This window comes from Tupaia chinensis, unplaced genomic scaffold (genome assembly GCF_000334495.1).
Source record: "Tupaia chinensis unplaced genomic scaffold, TupChi_1.0 Scaffold000532_1, whole genome shotgun sequence".
Taxonomy (NCBI): Eukaryota; Metazoa; Chordata; class Mammalia; order Scandentia; family Tupaiidae; genus Tupaia; species Tupaia belangeri.
In genome coordinates, this window is record NW_006160045.1 from 4114539 (window position 1) to 4131606 (window position 17068).

Genomic DNA, 17068 nt, shown 5'->3' on the forward strand with positions numbered 1-17068 from the left:
TTTTTTTTTTTTTTTTTTTTTTTGAGAGGTTTTTGCTATAGGGCACGTGCGCTCACCAGACAGAGACATAGAGACATACCCCCAGGGGGTATAGTCACACCGCAATCCCTTCTCCTCCATTCTCCTCTTGGGATCTTGGGCACGCGTGCACACGCTCCCGGCATGAGTTTTAAGCCACCGGGTCCGGGACGCAAACCGTGGTCGACTACGTGGGAGTCCAGCGACATAGCCATTACACTAACTGCTGGTTTCCAATTCACAAAAGATCTTAAAGTATGGACAAAGCTAGAATCTAGTGACAAGTGCACTGTAATTTTCTTCTGAAAAAAGTTTTCTCTCTCTATTCCCCCTTTTACTAAAGAGAGCCCTAAATTAACTTATTTGAAAAAAAAAATCGGTTAATCTCAATTTGGTCTGTTATTTGCACAAAGCCCCGTACAAATTCAATTTCTGATGCAAGGTGAACAGATACTATTATATGTTGAACTTATGCAAATAACCATTCTGCCACAAAATAAGAATGCTCACAGATATTTTCCAATTGCAAAGGAGTCAGAGGAAGGGAGAAAAGTTTGTTTCAATTTAAAAAAATTCTTTAACAAATTACTGAACCCAACAACTCAAAAGAAAACAAAAATCCTCAAATCTGGAAGACAAAACATAGAAGAAAATCAGTAATGTTTTAGAAAAAAAGTCATAGAATTTTGTTTCTCTAGTAGTCTCCTGTAATCTTTTGTTGAATTTGCAGTGTTACTGTGGTCTGACCTTTCCATTAATATTCAACATTATTATTGATATTTCAGAACTTGTCCCTACCAATAAGTTGGCCTTTTTCTTGGTCATTTTTTGTTCTCTTATTTGTCTGTCTTTAGTTTTCCTGATATAGTACTTCCTTCAGAACCTCTCCAAGAGCTGGTCTGGTGTTGGTAAATTCTTTTGTGTTTTATCTGGTAATGTTTTTATCTTTTCTTTCCACATGAAGGATAATCTTGCCGGATACAGTATTTTTGGTTGAAATTGTTTTTCACTTATCACTTTTTAATATATTTTCCCATTCTTTCCTTGCTTACATTGTTTCTGATGAGAGGTCCAATGTTAGCTTGATGGGATATCCTTTGAAAGTAACTAGATGTTTTTCTCTTGCCAATTTTAGTATCTTATGTCTGTAGTTTTGGTCAATCTGGCTATGATGTGCCTTGGAGATCTTCTTGGGTGGATTCTATGTGGGGGCCTTTACATTTCTTGGATCTGGATATTTGAATGCCACTCTAGGTTTGGAAAGTTTTCTTCTAGGATTTTATGGAATAGAGTATCAATGCCCTGATCAGTTTCTTCACCTTCTGGGATACTGATAATCCAGATGTTTGGGCGTCTTATAGTATCCAATATTACTCATATTATTCTCATTTTGGGGGGTTATTTCCTCAGTCTTTTTGTTGAAATTTTCTAGGTCAGAGGTTCTATCTTCTGTATCTGAGATTTGATCTCCTGCATGATCTAATCTGCTTTTAATACTTTCAAGAGAGATTTTGATTTCTTGTATTACAGCCTTTATCTCTAACAGTTCTGTTTGATTCATTTTTTTTGGTGTGTATTTCCTCTTTCAGATTGTGGAAGAACTTCATCTCCTGGAACTTGTTGTCTCGTTTCTTCTGCATTTTCTGGAGTTTGCTCTCTCTTAGCTATTTGCTTTGTCACTATGAATATCCTAAATTCTTATCTGACATTTCCACGAGTTCCATTGTACTGTCTGTAGATGATGATGGGCTGTTTTTTCCTCTTGGGGGAGAGGTATTTTCTTGATTTTCCATATTTTTAAAATATTTTTAAATTTATTTACTTATTCTTAATTTGAACAGAGAGGGACTGAAAGAGAGAAAGTGAGAAAGCAAGCTGCAAGGTCCCAGGTCCAGGACTTGAACCGTAGTCGGCCATAAGGGAGTCCAGGCCTTAACCACCATGCCACCTACTGACTCCAATTTCCCATATTTCTTGTGCCTCTGCGGTGATAGTTTCTGGTCACCTGATGGATTATACGTTACTTCCTACCTTCTTGGAGTTAATTCTGAGTGTTAGAGGCATGTGGAAGGAGAGAGCCTGCAATGTTCTGCAATTCCCTGATCTTCACCAAGCAACCTGGCTTTTCACTGGGTATAGGTCCAGGAGGGGTTTGGGGCAGAGGCTCTTTCTGGTTAAAGGGGGAGGGTCAGGCCCACTTCAGATGCACATGGATTCTGGCTTTTCACTGGGTGTTGGGCCAGCAGCAAGAAAGTCTTTTGATTAGGAATCTACTTCTCAGGCAGAAAGCTACAAAGTCTTCTCTAAAGAATGTAATGATCCCAAAGACAGTTACCCTAGAATCTGGCTACCAGGGATCACCCAGTATACTAGTCGACTCCCTCTCAACCACCTCAAAGTAAAGCCACTTAATAAACTTTCCCCCAGAACAGTTTCATATACTTTCCATTGCCTTAGTCTTAGATATAAAGGACCAAAGAAAGATCACCAAATATTTTTTTAAAAAATAGTGCAACATAAAAGTTAATAAATTTTTTAAAATTTCCCTAGAGGAAACAAAATTCAAGGAGCACAAAATAACACAAGGTAAAAAAACAACTTGCACTAGTTAGGGTTCTTTAGAGAAATGGAACCAATAGGAGGTATCAATGTGTTATCTATCTAGATCTGTATCTATATCTATATAGATGAAGAAATGTATTATGAGAGATTAGTTCATGTAATTATAGAAACTAAGTCATGAAGTTCCATCTGTAAGCTTGAGACCCATGAAGCTGGTTGTGAGCTACAACTATGGTTCTAGTCCCAGTCCATAGGTCCAAACTCTGGGAGAGCTAAATCAAAGTTCATGGATGCCCAGTTCAAGCAGAGAGCAAATTCACCCTTCAACTGCCTTTTTTGTTCTACTCAGGCCCTCAATGGATTGCAAGATGCCCAACTACGCTGGTGAGAGTGATATCTTTTCCTAGTCTACGGATTCAAATGTTAATCTCTTCAACAAACACCCTCACAGCCACACCCCCAAATAATTTTAACCCAGTGGAGACTTGTAATGGTTAATTTTATGTTAACTTGGGCATTCCTTATCTCAGTCATGCACATACTCAAAATTAACCATTAAAAGTTCATTCCTTATCAATTTGGTACCCATATGCATCTTCTTAAGCTATACTTAATCTCTAAATAAAGCAACAACAGTGTCATAATTCTGTCCAACATGATATGACTATCCTGTATTCAACCTGAAATGTACTATTGGGATGTCTGGAAAGTCTTGACTCATTTTTGCATATGAAAGCATAGAAAAATACATCATGATTTTCCTGAAAATAAGGGAAAAGTTCTTGGGTGATGTTTATTCTTCTCTTGTTAGCCTGTAACTTAAAATATTCTGATATAAAGTTAATAATACTCAAATACTATATAAAAAATATCAATACATTTTGTTACATAGTGAATAAGAAAATACATTGTTTCAGTCATACAAAAATATTAATAAAAAATAAAGGAGTCAGCCCTCTAGAACAGTGGTTAGGCACTGCACGGAGGAAGATGGATCCCACATGACTGACAAGAATTTTCGAGTCCTGGGTCCTGGCATCAGGTATTTATGCACATACCCAGTATCCTGATGGCACAAATTGGAGGAAAAAGGACTGTGGTATGACCAGGCCCTGTTGGTGGTGTTACCACTCCCCATCCCCATTGTGTGTGTATGTACACTCTCTGGCATTAAAAAAAAAATGACATACTCATGACAATTCCAATCCTCATTTCTGTAACTTGTCATATGGTTGTAGCTAGTATTTATAACTACCTTCTTTTACTACCCATTCTGTGTATCTTCAGCAAGCAACTTAGCTGGCCTGTTCTTTAACTGGCTGAGGGCTCTAAACATGATTCCCGAAGGGTCTGAGCCAATAGTAGTCTACCTGAATTAGATTGCTGCAATTTTCTCTTGACATTAATCATAAGACATGGTAATACAAAGAGATAACCTTAAGGCATCTTCTATATTCCAGATACATTCTTTCTTACCTCCATTGTGGAGCAGTTGTCCAATTTCCCCTTGGTAGTCCCAATTAACCACCCAACCACTTTTAACTCTCCTTTCAGCTTTTTGACTTACAAGTATGAGGAGTTCAAAGTGGTCAGGTGGTAGTCTTAACCTCCAGTTCTATAGAATTACTATTTTCCTCCCTCTGGAAATGAGAATTTTAGTCTGGTAGACCATAAAGTCATAGGAACAGAATGCAAACATTTTGCTAATGAACCACTAGGGGTAATGGGGAGTCATACAGTCCCATTTCCACTCCTCCATTCCTAGAACTGTGTATCCTAGTTATTGGAGAAACGGCCCATGTTGGACACTAATTCAGAACATATGCAGCCTCCTGGAGAAACTTGCTCCAGTTCCGTGAGGTGTTAGTCAAACCAGTAGTTGGCATGGTGATTAAGGTGTTGCCTTCTCACAGATCTGACCTCTGTTCAAGTCCCTGACCTGGTTGGTGGCTTGAAAATGACAACAAATAAACAAACAAACACGTTTTATTTTTTTTTAAATGTAAAGTTATATGCTCTTAAAAATATAACTATCAATATAAAAGTGTACAGGAAAAACCTCAAAGTCCTCTCTGATGACAACTGTTTGATATATACTCTTAAATATTTTTACACTTGGTTTAGATAAAGAAATGTAGTTTTAAATTTTCTTCCTCCTCCTCTCCTTCCAAATGGTGTCACACTCACTATACAAAATTTGTTGTGCTCACATGTTAAAATATTGTGGTCATCTTTATAATCCATATAGAGAAATTAAATGTTTTGTGAAGGTTTCGTAGAATATCATCTTATGTTATTAATGCATATTCACTTTGTTTCCAATTACATGTGAACTAATACTTTCTGTCTTTTGTATGATTGCTTAAGAGGGGTCAAAGAATTGGCTAATACAAATTTTAACAAATACTGCCAAATTGCTCCCCCCCAAAAAAGCCTTACTAATTCACATTTCCACTAGCAGTATATATAAATGCCTTTTTCTCCATATCCTTGGTAGCAATAATTTTTCATATTCACTGACCTGGGAAATAAAAAGAGTATCTCACTATTAATATTTTCCTTCTATAAAGGAAGGTAGATACCTTTTCATGCTCTGGACCATTTACATTTATTTTTCTGTGGAATGTCTGTGTGTGTGTGGGTGTGTGTGTGTATACTTTTGCCCATTGTTAGGTTTTTTTATTTTATAGAAACTACATATTAGGAACTTATGTTGAAATGCTTTTTCCAAAGTTTGCTTTTTGTTTTTTGAGTTTTTAACTTCATTCTTAATTTTTAAAAAATCTTGATTTGGTCAAATCTGTACCTTTTTTTCCCCTCTAATTCCACCTACTAAGTTTAAAATTTAGAGTTTACATTATTTGGTTCAGAATGGCCTATACGTTTTGGCCTACAGTTCTTTCACATGAAACACGTTTTGTTGTTTGGCTTAGTATTCCTCAAATTTACTACGAGCCTCATCATCCTCATCAGCCCCTTGCTCATTTTGTTTAGTTGCTCCAACTTTGGATCCTTTCAAGCCTTTGCACATTATTTTCTTGTCTAGCTGGTCTGTTTAAACACTATTTTCACTAAAGGCATTCTCTGACCCTTTCTAAATTTAGATTATGTTCTCATTTACTGCACCCTATACTTTCCCATTGTAGCACATTTATAAATACATGTTTATCATGCTGTCCTCATTACAAAAATTACAGGACAACTTATACTTACCTATAACTGTGGCATACTCAATACCTAGCAGAATCTGGCATAGATTTCTTCAGTAATATTCTATTTCAATCGATTATCAATAACTTGAAAGACCTAAAGAATAGACATCTCTCTTAACCAACCCAGTTAACAGCACATTACAAAAAAGAAGCAGAGAGAATCACCCAAACTGGTTTAAAGTAAGTTTATGTCTATCACTAGAAGACTGTTTTGGTAAAAGGGGGGACACGTCTGACTTAGGAGATAAGTTCTTTGTATCTGCTTCTGAATCATCCCTAAAAATATGTTTCAATGTAATGCTTATAGACAAGAAAGTGAACTTTAAAAGTCCATTCAATTTCCAGGACCAGCAGTTGGTAAAATGGCTATGCTGCTGCACTCCCATGTAGTCAACTATGGTTCAAGTCCCAGACCCGGTGGCTCAAACTCACACCCAGGCACGTGTGTGTGTATGCCCAAGATTCTGAGAGGAGAATGGAGAAGGGATTGCAGTGTGGCCATATCCCTGGAAGGTGATTTCTGGTTTTCTGTCTCTGTCTCTTTCTGGCAAGCACAAGAAAAAAATACCCTCCCAAAAAAAAAAAAAAAAAAAAAAAAAAAAAAAAAAAATTCCATTCAATTTCCATTAAAATAAATAGAAATGACTTGTCATATATTAAATATAAACTAGTTTTTACATACAGGTCAATATTGATCAGTAGTTGGCTTACAGGTTCACCTATATTGTTCTTTATTGATTGAATCCAGTGAGGCAGCTCCTATTTTAGAATTTCTCCTGAACCAAGTATTAATAGAAACATAGATAGTGAAAATAAAAGGTATTTATACCCTTCCAAAGATCTGATTTTTTTCTCTCTCTCATCTTATCCCCACACTGCAGAGATGTAGCTCCTTCCTATATAATAGTATGATACTACTAACTATTGCTCATCGTATCAGAACAAAAACACAATACACAAAGCATACTAGAAATATTTGGTTCTTTTTAATCTGCTATTTGTGGTAATAAAATAAATTTAAGTGGCACCTAATTTAAACATTAAAATAGTTCATTGAAAGGTAATCTACAACACAACATGATAAGCCTAACTGTCAAAATAAAATAACACCTTTTTTTTTTCCCCAAGTAGAGAGAAATAAAGGCATGATTTAAAATTATGGTCAACAATCTGAGTTCATTTTGACACTTATAGATTATTTTGTAGGCATACTGGCAGGCACAATGTTGAAATGTCAACCCACTAGATTTAGAAATAATGGTAAGATAAAACAAAAAAGATAAACATTTCAGACTTAATGTCTGAAATTAAATAAAAATATCACCAAATATCACAATAGATCTTTTAATGACTATTTTTTTCAACATTAAGATCATTTTTATGGGAAACATTTTTACTCCATGAACATTTAATTAAATGCTCAATGTATTAAATAATTTACAGAGAGAAATAAGCTCTATGTTTTATACAAATTAGAAGACCCATGAATATACCACCCTCTCCCACCCAAAGCCAAAGCTCAATTTTGCAATGGTCTCAGCAGAAATTAAACAGTTTACAATTCAAACAAAATTCCTAACATTACAGAAATTTGCAGAACCCCTATCTTTTCATAATTTTTTCTAACAGCAAAGATTACAATGATGGAATTGAATGATCAGAATGTAAAAATATTTGTGCAAAACTGCATTAATTGTTCTTATCTTAATAAGGGGTAAAGTCTAAGAACACACAATGACAATAATGAAGAAAAACTACATTGAAAGTAATTCTACTGTAGATTTCAAACAACACAGACTATATTATCACTAAACATTAAAAGAAAATGTGGCACCATGAGCAGCAGGAGCAACGAATGATCTGGCAATTATGCCAGCTAATGAAAGCTGGCCCTGGAGTACGCCAAAGTCTGTCCCCACAACAGCCATCCATCCATTTAACTGGGAGAAGAAAGAGAGTAAGAATAGCATCAGTTTGTTTTTAATGTTCAATCTTTGGGATTAAAAGATAGGTAGCCCCCACTCTTCTGAGTCTCACCATTCACTTTTTCCCTATGTGACATTTTTGCTGTTCTATTGTGGACTGTGTCTGTTTCTAAACAGTATGTGCAATCACAATTCAGCACAGGATAGTATGCTTTATTCTTCCTTGATTTAACTGCATGATATTTATAATTTCTTAATTCTTAACAATTAGGACGGTAAAATACTGGTTCACACCAGCACAGATCCATAGAACCTCTGATCAAGTTCCTAATAACTAGAAAAGATAGCATTTTTGATAAATGGATGAGGCTATGAGGATGCTAAAGGAGAACTTTAACTTTTATATTTCAAAAAAAGTAGAAATATCTAGAAGAAAATATGATGAACTTGCAAAATCTTAGGAATTACCTCTAGTACCAATTTATAGGACTAGTCATCTATACTGCATAGATTTAAGTTATTCATAAAATCACACAGGGTTACATGAGGTACTGTAAGGATAAAACTTTACAGGATTTTACAGAGGTCATGTTTAGATTTACTGCTTTATATATTTCAAAAAATGTTGACTGACAGCAATAAGTAAATATCCCTACTTAGATTGACATCAAGCTGGGAAGGGCAACTAGCGATCTGGAAAACAAGTCATGTCCAAAATGAACCTCAATACAAAATCATTAACAAGTACATAATAGACACTCTCCCACCCACTTTGTTTTCTGATCTCTGAGATTTCCACCAATGCAAACAAAAAGATAAAAAGAAAAAGCAATCTGTTAAAAAGAAGACTTCACATAACTACATAAAGCCATAACTTCTTTATACCTAACTCCATTGCCATTTTATATTTGGTTTTTAATGAAGTTTTATCTGTTCTTTATTCTTCTCGTATTTTTTCTAATAGAATTTCCTATTTCCTGTACCTATCATTTTCTAACCTACCCAAGAAACTCCCACAACTCTTAAGGGTGTTAACCCAACTAAAACAAAAATTAAAAAAACTTAAGCCATTCTTTCAGTGGTGGAGAAGATACAAAAGGATTTGTTATGAAGAGAGGGAAAGTAAAGAGAACAAATGTTACAGGGTAAAAAAGAGATTAACAGAATTAAAGACAGGATCAGAAAAATAAAAGGTAACCCACTATCTTTTACTTACAGGTGAATATGGCATATACTTTTGTATAGAATAAAGTTACTTTCTATCTTCCTTGGTATTTACGTAAATTATGAGTGTTCTACAAAATAACCATCTCTTTATCTATTTCAAGGATAGGGACGTTTATATTTACCCGGAATTTGAAGTTCATCTTCAATAAATCGAACATAATTTTGTGCATTAACAGGTAGTTCTTTAAAAGTCCTTGCATTTGATATGTCTGTGTTCCAGCCTGGGAGAGTCTTATACTGAACTTCAACTTTATTTAAGACTTCTTGGTTTGCTAAAAGTTAAAGAAGATATTTATTTGTTCATGGTATATATTATCAAACAACTTTTTGATATACCATAGATTTACAACCTTTTATCAAAATCCTAGAGTCAGATGTATTTTGGAATTTAGAATTTTTCAGGTTTAAAAAGATAATATACATACCATCTGGGCTAGTATTTCATGTATTTTTGCAGCAATGCATATGATCATTCACTACGAGCGAATAAAGATTATCTAGTTCTAACATCAGTTTGAGTCAGGTTTGGCTACCAAGTGAGTTTTGTTTCCAAACTTAAAACGTTCCATTTTTAGAGCTCTTTGGATTTCTATAAAATTGATTGTGGTTTGTGGTTCTGAATTATAACCTCACAGAAAGATTTGCATACTTGCTCTCTTCTGAGAAATTTTCTATTATTTTGATTGAATTTTTCTTTATTATTCTAACTCCGTACCCCTTAATGGAAATTGAAAATGCACTATAAATAATTAAGAACAGTTTCTTTAACAAGGGATACTATAGCAGACGCTATCATATACTCACCATCCAGATTTCCCTCTTCAGGACTGAGCATTGTGGCAGTATTGCCTGCTGATCACTCAGCTCAGAACCTCCCCAGGACTCACTCTCCACTGAAGGGAGCTACTGCTCCAGAGCAGCCCACATTCCATGACTTGTCACTGTGGGACTACAAAGAACCTAGCCACTTACCTTAATTTGGGACAATTCTGAAACGCCAATCTAGCTTCAAAGGTCCCCACAGGAGGGGGATCAGCAGTTAGTGCAATGGTTATATCGCTGGACTCCCACGTAGTCGACCATGGTTCGAGTCCCAGGCCTGATGGCTTAAACTCACACTGGGCACGTGTGCATGCGTGCCCAAGATCCCGAGAGGAGAATGGAGAAGGGATTGCGGCATGGCCATGCCCCCTGGGGGTGATTTCTTGCTTTCTGTCTCTCTTTCTCTCTCTGTCTGTCTTGCGAGTGCACGTGTCCTATAGCAAAAACCTCTCTAAAAAAAAAAAAAAAGAAAAAAAAGGTCCCCACAGGATCATCTAAGGGTTTCTTATGCAACTATTGGGTTGTCTGAAAAATTTTGATATATTTTTCATATGTTTTTCTCTGCAAAAATATGTTATAACTTTTCCAACAACCCAATTTATTGCTGTTCAATTTCTCCCTCTGCCTAGTAACTGCTTAATTCCCTCTCTTCCTCACATTTTGGTGCTCTGAGCACTTTAAACAAACTAATTCTGCAAATCTCTGTATCTGTCTGTTTTCCTGGGAACTTGAACTCAAACAGTTGGTGCCAGCAGTGCCGAAGGTCCTAAAATGGGAACTTAAGAGCTATATCACTGGCCAACTGCCTGGCAAGTGTAGTGGTTGTAGGTAGAGTATGGAGAGCCTCGGACACGTTGCAGTAGTACAACTGTTAAAACTAGGAGGCAGTGGGAGGTGAACTAGGAGACCATACTGGTAGAAAGTAAAACAGTGGAAATATGTGAGGCATTGATAAATGAGCACAATGGAACAATGGAATTCGATGGCTCTTGAATGGTTTTCAAAAAGCGGAAAAAAAGACAATGAAAGACAAAGGGACTTCCTGGCAGCAGCTAGAGAAAATCTCATCTCTGAGAGCAGGAAGAGATGATGATCTGGTTTGGAAGTCAATCATACAGACAACAGAACTCTAGAGAATGTTGAATTCTCAATTCAGCAAGTCTGCTATGACAAGGCCGAAGCCCTGTTTGGGGACAAGTGAAACCCTTGAGACTCGAAATCCTGATTCTTCAGATTCACCAAACTCTCTGAGCCTAAAGACTATACCACTATATCCTATTTAAGGCTAAGGTTCTTCCTCTCGCTTGAAGATCGAGCTTTGTCTTGCAAGGTAGCAAGTGCCCCTCTCAGATCTACCCTCTACCTTTACCTTTCCCCTCCATACCAGCCCGTAATACTGAGGGTCAAGTCCCAGTCTAACTTGGTCAAGGATGTGCTAGACCTGTAAGAGCTGAAGGAATAAGCCAGCATTTACCAGAAGGTACCAAGAGAGTACATAAGGAACTAGATTCTGAGGGTGCAAGATCAAAGGCGCAAAAGGTGGTAGAACATGATGCTGAAGCAAAAAAGAGTATACTGGTATAAAAGTACCCGCCTATGATGCATAACACAGAAATACTCCTGGGAATGTTCTTAGAAGCTTAGACAAAGTGATGAATCACACTATGTAGATAAACCAAAACCAAATGGAGCTTCCATTTCTAGCAATGATGTCATAATATATCTAGCCACAATATGTAGATGCGGACTAGCTCTTAAACTGTATTTTCTTTCAGGCAGTGGATAAGAGGCCACACAAGACTGTGGTTCCTGAGAGAAAGAAAACTCAATTTATTGCTGTTCAATTTCTCCCTCTGCCTAGTAACTGCTTAATTCCCTCTCTTCCTCACATTTTGGTGCTCTGAGCACTTTAAACAAACTAATTCTGCAAATCTCTGTATCTGTCTGTTTTCCTGGGAACTTGAACTCAAACAGTTGGTGCCAGCAGTGCCGAAGGTCCTAAAATGGGAACTTAAGAGCTATATCACTGGCCAACTGCCTGGCAAGTGTAGTGGTTGTAGGTAGAGTATGGAGAGCCTCGGACACGTTGCAGTAGTACAACTGTTAAAACTAGGAGGCAGTGGGAGGTGAACTAGGAGACCATACTGGTAGAAAGTAAAACAGTGGAAATATGTGAGGCATTGATAAATGAGCACAATGGAACAATGGAATTCGATGGCTCTTGAATGGTTTTCAAAAAGCGGAAAAAAAGACAATGAAAGACAAAGGGACTTCCTGGCAGCAGCTAGAGAAAATCTCATCTCTGAGAGCAGGAAGAGATGATGATCTGGTTTGGAAGTCAATCATACAGACAACAGAACTCTAGAGAATGTTGAATTCTCAATTCAGCAAGTCTGCTATGACAAGGCCGAAGCCCTGTTTGGGGACAAGTGAAACCCTTGAGACTCGAAATCCTGATTCTTCAGATTCACCAAACTCTCTGAGCCTAAAGACTATACCACTATATCCTATTTAAGGCTAAGGTTCTTCCTCTCGCTTGAAGATCGAGCTTTGTCTTGCAAGGTAGCAAGTGCCCCTCTCAGATCTACCCTCTACCTTTACCTTTCCCCTCCATACCAGCCCGTAATACTGAGGGTCAAGTCCCAGTCTAACTTGGTCAAGGATGTGCTAGACCTGTAAGAGCTGAAGGAATAAGCCAGCATTTACCAGAAGGTACCAAGAGAGTACATAAGGAACTAGATTCTGAGGGTGCAAGATCAAAGGCGCAAAAGGTGGTAGAACATGATGCTAAAGCAAAAAAGAGTATACTGGTATAAAAGTACCCGCCTATGATGCATAACACAGAAATACTCCTGGGAATGTTCTTAGAAGCTTAGACAAAGTGATGAATCACACTATGTAGATAAACCAAAACCAAATGGAGCTTCCATTTCTAGCAATGATGTCATAATATATCTAGCCACAATATGTAGATGCGGACTAGCTCTTAAACTGTATTTTCTTTCAGGCAGTGGATAAGAGGCCACACAAGACTGTGGTTCCTGAGAGAAAGAAAACTCACAAAATCTTGAAACCAGTTGACTTTGCCTAGGAATGATTTTCCTGACAGTTTCACGGACCAGATAAAGTAGTCAGATTCAAGGAAGTTGAAGCATCTAGAATTAGCAAGACCAGGCATTAGAAAAGAAGCTGAAGAGACAGGATCTCACCAGGAATACACATGACAGTCATAGCTAAGGTTGGACTGTACATGCAAAGAGCAGACCACTGGAAGCCTACGAGACAACAGACACTACAATATTGAGGATGAGACAAAGATTCCAGCAGTTAAGCAATACTAGTAGAAAGGAAGGGACAAGCTACATTGGACCAGAGAGCTGCTGGATTGGAGAGATCTTATTATTACACCTGGCATCCATTAACTCTCCTGGCACCTAGATGAAACACCAGAAAGAACCACACCCTTTAATGAAACCTACTACAGACCTTCCACAATGAAGCCTAAAATCTTAGCTCTGCCAAGATCCACAGGGAGAGAGTGACTCACACCAAGCTACAGCGGATTGGAGAACATTTTGGGCTTTCCACAGAACTATACTACAAAGCAGATACAAGCTCAAGATGATCAACCAATAATTCCATTGTCCCCTAAAACAAGAATCAATATTATTCAGAAGAAGGTAACAGAATAGTCTTCACAACACAATGTCCAATATTGAATCGAAAGTTATCAGGCACAGAAAGAGTGATCCACAAGCAAAGAAAATTCAAGACAAACCAAATTTGAGAAACCCAGATATTGGCCTAACAACAAAAAGCATAGCTAATATTAATTAAGACAATTCAGTGGGTCAGCCAGCGGTTAACATTAAAATCCCACATGGCTGATCACTGTTTGAGCCCTGGACCTAGCAGCTTGAAAATCACATAAGGCACATGTGCATGTGTGTCCAAAATCCTAACAGAGAATGGAGGAGAGGGTTTGCATTGTGTCCACCAGGGGGTGATTTCTTACTTTCCCTTTCTTTGTCTGTCTCCAGCAAGTACAAACACCCTATAGCAAAAACTTAAAAAAAATAAAAAATAAAAACTTACCAGCCCAAGGACTGGTCATAAGTCACAAAACATACCAGCCTATCAAGTTTCATTAAGCTACTGTAGTCAATACTCCTTCATTTGAAATATTTCCAGTCCTTAACAGATGACTAAGCTAAAAAAAAAAAAGTTCCTATTTCTGGGAACTGGAAACATTTATGAACTTCCTGAGTAATAAACAAAATTATATAAACTAGAGATATGCCTGAAAAAAAATACAATTACTCAAACAGGAAGTCTCCCTGCATCTATCTACTTTAGACAAAAAATAGAGGTTAGACAAAAACATCCATGGGGCTTCTGGGTGGAAGGGTAGGTTAATATATAGATGGTCCACAGCTTATGATATTCTACTTAAAATGTTTGACTTCATGATGGTATATACATTTGAAAGAAAACATACTTCAAGCACTCATATAACCACTGTGTTTTCCACTTTCAAAATAGTATTCAACAGGTTTTGTGATGGCCTACCCAGGTTGAGTCTCAGATCCAGTAGCTTGAAAATCATGCTGGGCACATGTGCATGCATGCTCCCAATCATGAAAGAATGGAGAAAGAATTGTGGTCATCCCCACTGAGGAGTGATTTCTTACTTTCCTTTTCTCTGTCTCTCTCCAGTGAGCGCATGTACCCTATGGCAAAAACCTAAAACAAAGCAACTTTGTATTAGATGCTTTTTGCCAACTATAGGCTACTATAAGTATTCTAAGCATATTTAAAGTAGGCTAAGATAAGCTATGACGTTCAATAGATTAGGTGTGTTAAACGCATTTTCTTTGTTTTTGGCTAGAGGGCATGTACCCTTTGCAAAGAGAAAGGAAGACAAAAAAGCACCCCCACTGAGAATGGTCACACCACAATCACTTCTCCTTCATCTCTCCCTCCCTCCCAAATTTTGGGTATGTATGTACATGTACCTGGTTTACTTCTGAAGCCACTAGGTCTGGTACTGGAACAGCTCTGTTGGCCATGTGGAATCCGGCTGCCTTAAAAGAGCTCATATATTCAACTTTCAATACTTTTGACTTATTCTAGGCTTATCTAGATGTAATTCATCTTAAATCAAAGAGGACCTGTATTGAATGCCAGTTTCTATGACAAGCAGGGCTCTTTTCTCACACCTCTCCAAGAAAGAGAAAAATACATCTATGGAAGTTACTTTCAAAACAAGAAAGATGAGACTGGGGGAGGCATAGCTGGGTTCAGGAGTACATGTTTTTTTCTTTCCTGTTTTGAGTTTAAGTCCATACTTGTGATCCTGGGCCCAAATAAACAGCAGCCATAAGTCAAATGCTCCTAAGTGAGCATAGCTGCATTATTCACCAATGGTATATCAAGGCCATGGCTATATAGTACAAAGAATACAGAAAAGCTTTATGAAATTGCTGTTATATCTTATAATACTCTTTAGAAATAGCCTTTTAAAAGTACCTGGGAAATGAGGTATGATTGCACCATCTAACTTATAGGCAACTCCAACTTTGATTTCTGTAAACATGTCCAAAATATCCAACTTGGTAAGTGCCAACCTAATTTTGGAAGAAAAGGTAATGTTAAAATAGCAAACTCTTAAAGGCTCTAACATCTAATTTGACCGATTCAGGCGTAAAGGAAAATGTATACAAAGCCAAAAGTTGTAAAGCAATTCTGAAAACTGGTTAGGATTATGTTTTAAAACATGCCACACATAAAACACTAGAGGACAATATATTGATGTATACATAATTTATTCTTCATAATAAAAAATGACTCAACGACCCATCATTGATTTATTTTTCTAGTCACTGTGACAGATTTTCTCTGATGGATGCACACTCTTGCTGAGCTTTCTTAAAATGGTAAAAACACTTAATTGTGGGAGGGCTGCTTAGAGTTAAAGATGCACTCTGTGGCCAGGGGACACAGAAGAACTCACTATTTCACCTGGATGACCATAGATACATGTACATTAATACATGCCATCATCCCTCAGTTCTTTATTCTGGTTACCAACACCTCCACCCTTCTCGTCAGAAATTGTCAAAGAGTGAGGAAACCACATAAAAGGTTTCTTCATGACACATCCAAATTTCCCCATACACTGATCGGAAAATAGCTTTTAAAATGAAAATCTAGAAATTAGATAAAACACTAGGTTTGGAATTCTTGTTCATAATTTTTATCTTTTATTCGATTACTAGGTTATTAGAAGTTCAGTCTAATGTGGCTATAAATACATTTATTTACATACAGTTGCACCCCTCCCATGGGCACCCAATCACACAAATGTAAAAAGCATTGATCTAAGATATAAATCCAGAAATTCAGACATTAAGTGCAGGCACTAAATCAGTAGGCTGGATTACCTCCCCTCTGTGCATACTGTGCTTGCTAATTTACCTTTCTAGCTACCCATCCACCTGTCTGCCTGCCTACCTTCTACCTTGCCTCTCTCTGCACTGGCATACATGTAAGAGTATCATGATTCTTTTCTACCAACCCTGGATGTATAGCAAGCAAATCTAGTGTCCCTTTCCTTGTTCCCTCTCTGCTCTATCTTGATCTACTTCTGCCTGGAACTGTAATTTGAATCTGGAGGCTAAAGAGTAAAAATTAAACCTGTGGTCATAAACTGTCCTACAATTCACTGAAGTAAATATTTCTGAAGAACACTCACGCAGTAAATCCATTGATCATATGAGCATATCTGAGTGAAACAAGGTCCAACCAGCCACATCTTCTTTTCCTTCCAGTAGTTACACCAAACTCTCTACCCCTTGTTTGTAGCAACTCTCCAATTTCCTAGAAAACAGAAAATAAAACTTCAGGATTAGAATGCACTGCTGTCAAATTATATTTCAAAATGCATGAAATTATATTAAGGATCATATAATAAGCCTAAACATCTTTGATACAAACATCTTTTAGAAAAATAGCTAAATTGAAGAAAGAATTTCAGGGACCAGCACTTAGTGTAATGGCTATGTCGCTGGACTCCCATGTAGCAGATCATGGTTCGAGTCCTGGACCCGGTGGCTTTAATTCACGCTGGACGCGTCTGTGTGCATGCCCAAGATCCCAAGAGGAGAATGGAGGAGAAGGGATTGCGGCATGGCTGCTTTCTATCTCTTTGTCTGTCTCTTGTCTTTCTGGTGAGCGCACACGCCCTATAGCAAAAGCCTCTCCAAAAAAAAAAAAAAAAAAAAAAAAAAAAAAAAAAATTTT

The 17068-nt window shown here is 37.3% G+C and overlaps 1 protein-coding gene across 1 annotated transcript in view; it reads right to left on the minus strand.

Annotated features, from left to right (window-relative positions):
• ADSS2 (adenylosuccinate synthase 2) overlaps positions 1-17068 on the minus strand; it is a 67120-nt gene that overhangs the window by 11787 nt on the left and 38265 nt on the right. Inside the window, exons 10-12 of the mRNA XM_006157231.3 lie at positions 16521-16645; positions 15296-15393; positions 9067-9216 (exon numbers count right to left, since the gene is read on the minus strand). Coding sequence (XP_006157293.1) covers positions 9067-9216; positions 15296-15393; positions 16521-16645 — 373 coding nt within the window. The remainder of the gene's footprint in view (positions 1-9066; positions 9217-15295; positions 15394-16520; positions 16646-17068) is intronic.